General features: G+C 38.8%; 1 protein-coding gene across 4 annotated transcripts in view; it reads left to right on the top strand.

Moving 5' to 3' along the window:
* Positions 1-673: 673 nt before the first annotated feature.
* CAMSAP2 (calmodulin regulated spectrin-associated protein family, member 2) overlaps positions 674-10,320 on the top strand; it is an 83,242-nt gene continuing 73,595 nt past the window's right edge. For 3 of the 4 annotated variants that reach the window (XM_004685472.2, XM_012726868.1, XM_004685471.2), the window contains exon 1: positions 674-1,054. In XM_004685472.2, the coding sequence (XP_004685529.1) occupies positions 916-1,054 (139 nt within the window). In that variant the 5' untranslated portion in view covers positions 674-915. The remainder of the gene's footprint in view (positions 1,055-10,320) is intronic. The other variant, XM_012726867.1, reaches the window with a different exon arrangement.

The following is a 10,320-nucleotide window of genomic DNA, read 5'->3' as shown; positions in this document are numbered from 1 at the left end:
GGCGGCGCGAGGGCGCATGCTCAGTGCCCGCTTCTGCTCCCTCCATCCAGTGCCGCAGCCGGAAAACCGCAGCGGCGGCGGCGGCGGCGGCGGCGGCTGGGGGACACCGATCACGCCCGGCGGCCCCAGGGGAAAAATACCCGGGCCCGGCCGATTGGCAGGAACGGCGAGACGGGGAGCTACGGCCTCGGGAGGCCCCGGCCTCGGCCGTCCGCGGGGAGGAAGACCCGGCAGGCGGCGGCCGCGTCGCCGGCGGGAGCCGGAGGGGACGGCGACTGGCGGAGATCGCCGAGGAGGGGCCCGGCTGCCGGCGGCCTGCGAGCCGCAGTGATTTTGACGTTTTCCGGGGCTTGGTCTCCCGCAGCCCGGGACGGGCCGCCCGCGCCCGCTTGTCCCTCCGCCCGCCCGGGACCTGGGGGGGGGTCTCCCGGCTCCGAGGGAAGGGAACGGGGAGGCGGGGGCGCGCGGGCTTGGCGATGGCAGGGACATTTTCCACAACGTGATTGTTAAGGACTCCCCCCCACCCCCCTTAAAATTCCGGGCCCTTCCAGCCTCCCCCTCCCCCCAGCCCGTGTGACTAAACGGAGACAAAGGGGAGGCGGCCTCGCTCACACCCGTGCTAGCGGGCGGGTGGTTTGCTGGGGCGCCCCGCTGGACGGACGGACAGACGGCCGGACGCACGGACGCGGCGCCGCCACATTCCTATGCCCTGGAGGAGCGGCGGCGGCTCCCGCGGGAGGCGGCCGGCTCGCGCCGCGGACAGCTGAGCTCCTCCTCCCGCGTCGCCGCCCGGGCCGGCCTCGCCCGGGCGCCGACGGTGGGAGCTGCTCCTGCTTCCCCTGCTGATCCCCGCGGCGCCGAGGCCACACGATGTGAAGGTTAGAGCCGGGACCTCCCGAGGAGCCGCCTGGAAAGATGGGGGATGCTGCAGACCCCAGGGAGATGAGAAAGACGTTCATTGTTCCAGCTATCAAGCCCTTTGACCACTATGATTTCTCCAGGGCCAAAATCGCCTGCAATCTGGCCTGGCTGGTGGCCAAAGCCTTTGGGACAGGTAAGCGATGGCTTCGCTTCCCTCTTCCTCTTTAGGATCTTCACAGCCCGTTTTTTGTTTGTTTCCGATCGTCAGATCCCCCTCCATGCCTGTCTTCTCATGGGTTCAGGGAGATGATGGAAGAGTAGGCAGGAAGAAAAGAGAAATCAGATGTGGTTTGAAATCCAAGTGCCCTTGAATGATCAGGTGGGAGGGACTTGCTCACATTTCTGTTTGTTTTTTTGGGGGTGGGGGTGGGGGTGGGAAATAGCAAAAGTGTTGTCTTTTCATTGAGCAATTTTGGTATGTTTTTCCATAGGGTGGGATATCTTCGTCGCTGCTGCATACATTTTCCCCTGTTATAATCGTGATTACAGCACCAAGAAAGCTGAGTTGGTTTCTTGATTATTGGAAGAGGTTGATGGCACATAGCAAGTACTGTTGATTTTGACATCTTGCTGATGGCTGCTGTTCAGGCTGTGCACTCTGTTAAGGTGGCCAGTGTTGAAATGCAGTATCGGTGTCATTCTTCTCAGCACATTGCAGGCTCTATCCAAACAGTTATTTAAAGCAATATTTACCTGCGAGGGCATTTTGCTAAATGCAGTTCATATTGTCAGTTATAGTCCTTTGTTTTCCGAATGTATTTTAGCTTCATAAATTAAATAAAAACTTAGGATTTTTTTTTTCCTAACTGAAGAGTTTTGAAGGCAGGGTTGACATAAGTATAATGCAGAAGCAATTAAATACTCCCACCCTCACCCAGCCTTTGTAAAATAACAGGAAAAGGGCCTCCTGTTGTAATTCCTTAACTGTTGCTATAGGAGCCCATGTTATTTTGTATATGTAAAATATTGTTTGAACAGTGTTTTAGTACTTACTGACTTTGTGCTGATGTTAAATATAAGAAGGCTTTTGGGGGTAGGAAGATAGCTTATTTCCAATTTTGGCCTGAGACTATGTGGGTGAGCAGTTTAGTCTTAGTGCTTGAACATTCACATCTGCATGTTTTGGGGAGTGCATATTTTAGTTAACTAGCACACAACTCTCAGTGTTTGGAAAATTGGTTAAATTATTTTTGAGGGAAACTTCACATGAACAGTTTTCACTTTATTATTAAATTGGATGTTAGAGGTTTTGCAATTGGTGGGAGTAAATATAGTAAGTCATTTTGAAATATTGTAAAATGTAAAGAATTCTTCAGATCTAAAAATGTAGAGTAACACACAGGAGGAGACAGTGTCTTCATTTTCTGGCACTGCTGAAATCAGTAATGAGAAGAATAGCTGTATTTTGGTTTTAACTTTAGCATCTAATTTACATTTAGAGGATAAATGAGAGCTATTTTCAGTATTTAAAAAAGATAGAGGGAAATTTATATAGCAACATGGAAAAGAAGTGGATTCAAGGGATAGCAAAGACGTTTTCTTCTGAAACTGAGAGGATACTTCTAGTACAGATGTCAAATTTTACCCTGGATTCATAAAGGCTACTAACCAGCAAATGGCCTACTTTCTGGATATATGTCAGACAGGTTTGCTAGATTCTGGGCCATTTGAGTAACACATATTGAACACCCCTGAAAAGGAAAGGCAGTGAAAGGAATGTAGTGTCAGTGTAATCTGTCTTGTCCCTGCCACGGTGGTGGCTGCTTTACATTAAATTGTTCATTGGGGATTCTCAGCCAGTCTGTGATTCAAGTAAGTATGTTCCCTATTTTAAAAACAGGAGGAAGCCACTGCACAGAGAAGTTAAACAACTTTCCTATTGCACTTTGAGTAAGGGCAGAGATGAATTTTATTTGATAGATTCCAGAGTCAGACATTGGTAAAGGCAGGGGATGCCTGTTATATACCAGGCCTTTAAGTACATTGCTTTATTTGTTCCTACAGCAATCCTCTAGATCGAGTTTGTTCTCAATTTTGCAGATGAGAGGACAAACTCAGATTCGTTTGTTTAAGATTAAACATCTGCCAACTAGTGAATTCTGCATGCCAGCTCAGGTCTTTCTGTCTCTGAAGTCTTTGCAATTTACACTCACTTTGCTGAGAAATCCTTTATCTGTAAGTGTGGGAAATATGCACATACTGCCTGTTAAGTCTATTTTTTTTTTTCCTTTAAAGAGTGGGAATGGCTTACTTGAATATTGTTGGTACTTAGTTACATTTGCCTTGGCAACAGTTGGAATAGATTAAAAAGATCATTTTCAAAATGTAATGAAAAACAAGTTTAGAAGCCTTAAAGAAGGTGATTTAGAAAAAAGAAATTAATACATTGTTAAGAATACCAAGTTTTGTTTATTCTTTAATTAGCACAGTATATATTTACATTGGATTGAAAAGAAAAAAGTAAGATTTTCATTTCTTTGATGTAAAGTCTACATTTACTGCAGAAAAGACAACATATTTCGAAGATATCAGTTAATCATTTAAAAAAAAGCCCAACTTAAATTTAAGATTTACAAAAGTAAATCTTAACCATGAGGTCTTCAGTCATTGATCTAGTCTTTTTCCATCAGAAACTAACTTTTGAAATGTAAAAAGTTCTTTTTTTTAATCCATATGTTGGAAAAGTCACCTAAAATGGTAGCTGGAAATCAATTGTGGGCAGAAAATGAAGTTATTGAACCATAAAACTTAGAGCACTAAAGCATTGTAATACCTAGAAAGCAGAATTGTTTACTTCATTTGAAGTCTTCTGTCAGGAACTTTGAATCATGTACTAATTCTTTATACTAAAAAAATCCCAAGTCTTAGTAGTTTATTTTATGGAACAATGCACATACAGTATCGATCAATTGAGAAATAAGTTTGTTCAGTAGTTCAATTTATTTTTATTTAAAAATACACAGATACTCGAAGCAAATGATAAAAGAGGAAGCTAAACTATTTGTCGCTACTGTCATATATTCGAACAGCTTAACCCATTAAAGCAGTCCTACTACTGAATGCTACGTGTTCTGCTCCTTTAAGTCCTTTAGGGAGAGTGGGAGGTGCAAACCCTTTTAGGATACTCTTTCTTACTCAATTCTTAAATGGAATTCTTACAGTACTTCCTAGTATCAATTTATTATTTCAACTTTTATCAACTTTCATTCTCTTTTTCACACCATTTAGTAATACAAAGTCATCTGCTATCAACCCCGTTAACATTTCTTTGTATATCCCAACTCATGTTATTATCAAAGCTCTGTTTGCAGTTGTGTGTGAAGATGATGACCCTGAGTAGTATTGTGATTGAGAGACTAATGGCAGGAATGCCAGTTTGGGAAGTTACTGAAGGAAGGAGTCTGGGCAAGAGATTGCGGACTAGTAGTAGAGTAGAAATGATCATAAAGAGACCCATTTATAGAGCACTTACTATGTGTCAAGGAAACTTTTACTTACTCCAGTTTTACTAATAAAGAAGATGAGGTCCAGAAGCTTAGGAACTATCTACACCACCCAAACTGGTGGGCTGAGATCTGACCTTGAGAAGTCAGACTTAGGTCTACACTGTTTAATCAATGCCCTTTGTGGCTAGATGTTATTAATGGAAAAGAGGCAAAGATAGAAAAAAATGTTTCAGAGGTGTGATCCCTACTACTTCTGATTGGCTGAATTCGGGATTTGTGGAGACCGGTTTAAAGAAAAAGGAAAGAGGATGAGCCACCTGAGATTTTGAGGAGGAGGGTGACAGCTTTTGCAATTATGAATTGTGATGTCATTGTTAGAGACAGAGAAAGCAGCAAATTGGAATAGGAAGTTAGCTGAACTTAATGTGTTGGCTGGAGATTAGAAATCCTGTGAAATAGGTAGTTGTAAGTGTACGTATGTAATGTGATTGAGTTGATGTTAGGAATACCAATTTGGGAATCCTCTGTTGTGTAACAGTAGAAGTTGATGAGATCTTAGAGGGAGAGACTTTTGAGGCAGAATCTAGGGTAGTGAACACTTAGAATGATTTGCTAAAGGAAAGGAGCCAGAGTTAGAACAGTCGGGGTTAGGAAAAGAATTAAATACAGCTCAGAGACATGATAATTTCAGTGGGGTGCCACAGGTTTTTAAACCATGCTTTCTTCTAAGAGTCCTCTCCACCCCCACAAGAGTGAGCTTTATTAAGGGAGATAAGACAAACGTGTAACTATAGTAGAGCTCAGGAAATATGTGGGTCCTATAAGTGGAACAGTGACATGTAAAAGGAAGGAAAGGCTGAGGGGAGAGAGGCCACTTACTGCTGTGATCTGTGACCTGGATTGGAGGTGACAGACTAGACCTAAAGGCCATCAGTCTGAATGGGAAGTAGGCATTGTTGGAAATGGTTTGTTTGCAGGCATGCAGTTGAGAAACCCACCATAGTGTTATAGGAACCACATAGAGTAGTTGGAGGAAGTTTGTTTATATAATGAAGTAGTATCTGAATTATTCGGAGGGTTAGGTTAAGGAATTTGGTATCAATTATCTTATGAACATTGAATAAAAAAAGTCCCTAGTTAACTGACTACATTCTTCGTGCTTATTTTGAACATTTTATATGTGCTGTTTCATTTAATTATGAAAATGACTCTATAAATAGATATTTTTATGTCTTCTACAGCTCTAAAGCAGGCTTTCCCAACTACAGGACTGTTGATTGGATGGTTTTTTGTTGTGAGGATTGTCCTATGCATTGAAGGGTTTTAGCAATACCCCTATCTTTTGCCTGCTAGATGACAGTATAATTTTTCCCACCCCTACATCTAATCCAGTTGTATCAACCAAAACAAACAAACAAACAAAAAACCAGATATCATCAAATCTAGGAGACCCTGAGGAGTAAAATGATGTAAAATGACCCCAGCATGAGAACCACCACTATAAAAAATTATAAAACACACCTTGAATTTAAGTTTTTCTTACAGGAGAGTACAGATTAATTAATTAATTACAGATTTCACAAATATCCAATTCAAAAATAAGAATTTAGGAAATATGTTAGCTTACCCGTTTTATAATTGAAAATGTTTCAGAGGGATTAACTACCATTGATCTTGTAAGTGGTAGAACCACAATTTGAGTCTAAGCCTTTACAATTTGTATTTTAACCTCCAATCTATGCTTTTTCTGTAATTCTTTGTAATTTTATAATATAGTACTTGGAAGTGAAGGCATAAATAAGCGTGAAACTTTTCAGTAAGTTTTAAAATTTTTTTGCAACAAATCTATTTATATTTAACTAGTTAGTCCCAAAATGGGGAAAACATATTTAGCTTTGGTATGTTGTTTCAGGGCCCTCTTCCCTTCTCTCAGTGGTTCTAGTTTTCCATATATGCTAGTTTATGGACCTTTTCTATTGGTAAATTGCAAATAATGATATTTAAATGAAATATTACATATTTGTAAGTAGTGGCAAGCTTGGTACTTTAGTTGAGAATTATTTTCATTTACCACATTTACCATTTTCCACCTGATGCCTTGCATAGTTTTTCCATTTCCTTTAAAATACTGACTCGTAAAAAAAATTGACTCCTCACCACCATAATTTTGTTCTTATGCCATGAATTTTCTTCAGTTTTATTTTATTAAAAAGTAGAAATCTCAGAAATATTCTGTAGTTGTATAAGTATGCCTTCCTGCTGTATATAGTTAAAACAATACAGATAAAATGACAGAGATCTTTGATCCCATACTCCTCTCTTTTGTACAGGACTGTCCAATTGTTCCAGAACCATTTATTAGAAAGACTCTTCCTCCCCTATTGTATAGTTGTAGCTGTTTTACCATAAATTAACTATTGATCTGCATGTGGATTCATTTCTGGACTTTCAGTTCTGTTCCAATGGGCAGTGTGCTGATTTTTATGCTAATAACACATTGGTACTGTTTTGTTTAGCATTGTGGAAGGTCAGCAGCTAATGATGTCTCTTTATCTCTCCTTTGTCCTCAGGATTGCTTTTGCTATTCAAAGTCTTTTATGGTTCTACATAAATCTCAGTATTTTTGTTCAATTTCTTTGAAGAATATTGTTGGTATTTTGAAAGGAATTGTTAAAATGTATACTGTAGATAGGATAGTCATTTATGAATTCTCCTTATCTATGAACATGGGATAGCTTTCTATTTCCTTATATTGCTATCACAGGCCTTTAATAACGTCTTGTAGTTCTCCTGTGTAGGTCCTTCGCCTCCTTGGTTAGGTTATTTCTGAGGTATTTGATTCTTAATTGAAGCAGTTGTAAATGGAATTATTTTCTCAGTTTCTTCTTCTCATTCATTATATATGAAAATGCTGTGGATTTTTGTATGTTGATTTTGTAACCTGACACTTTGATGTGTTTATTTATTCTTTGTAATGTCTTTTTAGTGGTGTCTTTAGGATTTTACATCTATATGTAGTATTTCATGTGGGTAATAATTAGTTTTACTTGTTTTCTGGCTTTGATTCCCTTTATTTCCTGTTTTTGTCTGATAACTGAAGCCAAAACCTCTAATGTTAAATTAAACAGGAGTGGTTATAGTAGGTATCCTGATTTTATGCCTGTTCTTAAAAGAGAACTTTCCATTCTCACCATTAAATATATTGACTGTTGGTTTGTAATATATGGCCTTTATTATATTCAGGTAATTTCCTTTTATTTCTGGCTTGTTTAGAGTTTTTGTCATAAGTGGTTGTTGAATCTTATCAAATGCATTTTTCACATCAATTGCTATTATTAAATGATTTTTATCTTGACTTTTATTGATGTAATGTATTGCATTGCTTGATTTGCATATATTAAACCATCCTTCCATCCCAGCATTAAATCCCATCACATCATGATGTATAATCCTTATGATGTAACATTGAAGTTGATTTGCTACTTGTTTTGTTAAAGGTTTTTGCATCAGTGTTCATCAAGGATATTGGTCTATAATTTTCTTGTTCTTTGTCTGGTTTGAGTATAAAGGTAATGTTGATACTTTAAATGTTTTAGGGAGCGTTCCCTCTTTTTGAATTTTTAGAAATAATTTCAGAAAATGACTAAATTCTTTGAAAGTATAAAATTTATTGTAAACCCATCTGAACCTGGACTTTGGGGAAGATTTTTTTATTGATTTGATTTTCATGCTTATGATTGGTTTACTCAACTCTTTGCGTAGTCTTTTGATGTCTATTTTGTTTATTTCTACTCTTGTCTTTATTATTTCCTTCCTTCTACTGACAGGCTGAGTCTTGTTTGTTCCTCTTTTTCAGCTTGTTTTAGATGTAGTTTTAGACTGTTTATTTGGAGTTATGTTAGCTTCTTAATGTGGGTCTATATTGCAATGATCCTTCATCTTAATACCACTTTTGCTACTGCATCCTGTAGATTTCTTGAAACTTGTGTGCTTGTTTCCATTAGTCTCAATATTTTTTAAAATTTCTACTTTAATATCCTCTCATCTAGTGGTATTAAACAGCATATTGTATTTCCTGTGTGTGTGTTTATAAATAATATATATATATGTGCACATATATATATATATGACATCTGTTGTCAGAAAGTGTACATGGTATGATTTCAATCATTGTAGTTTTATTGGCAATAGACAATTGACATAAGGTCTATTCTTGAAAATGTTTCATGTGTGCTTGAAAGTGTATGCAGTGTTTTTTGGAATAACTCTGTAGATAACTGTTATTCCAATTTGGTGCAAAAAAATCTAAACTTTTACATTAAAGGCCTACACAGTAGTTTTTGTATGTACTTTCCCTTATGCCATTTAGCCCCTTGTTTTATCTTTTGTTTTTAGTATTCAGCCTTAGTTTCAATTCCTTGCTGATGTCATGATAATAAGTATTTGTTTACAGTTTGAGTTCTTTAGAAGACAACATAAATTGCAAGGTATTAGAAACTACCTCACAGTGAGGCTGCCTTTGATATTTTTTCTCATTCTTCACTGCCAATTAGGGAAAATAAAACAGAAGCTAGAAATACAGTAATAGAGAGGAAACTGAACTCCCTCTGTAACTCTCATAATTATACGCTGCAGTTTTATACTTACTAATATCTGTGAACTACCTTTATTCTGTTTTCTTGTGATGAAGTGGTAGAAATTCAGTTAACCAAAATCAGTGTTTACCCTGCCCCCCCCCCCACACTTAATATTTCACAAACATAGGCTCTTGGGAATGTATATGAATGATTTTTTAAAAAGTTACTTTGAAACATCACCCCATTCTTAGCTTCCTCTTCATACCATTTTCTGTTTCTGACTTGGGAATTGTATGGAGATTTTAAGTCATTTGGGTGCTTAGAATAAAGGGTATTTGAAATATTTTAAAGTATTTTTTCCTCAGTAAAGGTGTTTCAGAGTAAATGGTTTCATCATATACTACTCTTGAGATTCTTTTTTTCACAGTCCTGTTTTTCATTCTCTCTTTTTGAAGACAGTAAAGTTTTCTCTATTTTTTTTTAATGATTTATTTATTTGTGCATACAGAACTGGGGTACAGGCCAAAGGCTCAGGGGTGGCAAGAGGCTTCACCAGAGACAGAGTGGGGAGCAGAACAGGCAGATCCACGAAGTACACTGCTGAGGGGAGCAGTGGGCGGGTCAGGAGAGGTCTGCCGCTCCATTTGGTCACCTCCGGGGCAGGCGGGAATCGAACTCATGTGGAAGTGGCTTTAGCTTCTTAGCTTCTTAGTGCTGTGCTTTAACCCACTGCCCCCGGGGGGGGGGGGGTGGGCAATTTTTCTCTAATTTGTGTGTTTTGTGAAATTTTATATTGTAATGGATTTTGAAGCAACTAAATGGGTAGTGATATAGTTCATTGATGTGGGGAGCACTGGAAGGTGATCACATTTGGGGGAGAAGATTGATTTGAGGCATGTTGAAGTTTTGTATTCTTTTCTAGCATAATTTATGTCAGAATAATACAAAGAACTTCCCAATTTTTTAGCCAAGTCTCTACCCAATTTTATCAACCTTTAACATTTATTCTAATGGTCTTATCATTCTTTCCTTTCCACACATACACATTCACACATATCTATGTATCTATATCTATATATGTAAAAATATTTTGTGATCTATTTGAGAATGCATTGGACATTGCACCTCTCCCCCAAATACTGCAGTCTGTCTCCTAAGGTGAAGGTAGGTCTCTTATGTCATTGTAGTACAATTACAAAAGTCAGAAAGTTTAACTTTGATAAAATACTGTCTAACCTGCAGCCCATATTCACATCTCCCAGCTGTCTTAATGTTCCCATGGCAAGATTCACTTAAGTACCATGCACTTGCATTTTCGTTGACCTCTTAAGTCTGCCTTTGTCTTTGTGATTTTGACACTCTTGAAGACAGCACCC

Source organism: Condylura cristata, unplaced genomic scaffold, assembly GCF_000260355.1.
Source record: "Condylura cristata isolate star-nosed mole 26May11 unplaced genomic scaffold, ConCri1.0 scaffold00018, whole genome shotgun sequence".
In the NCBI taxonomy this organism is placed as follows: Eukaryota; Metazoa; Chordata; class Mammalia; order Eulipotyphla; family Talpidae; genus Condylura; species Condylura cristata.
Note: the sequence above shows the minus strand (reverse complement) of the source record. Positions and strands in the feature narration are given on the sequence as shown.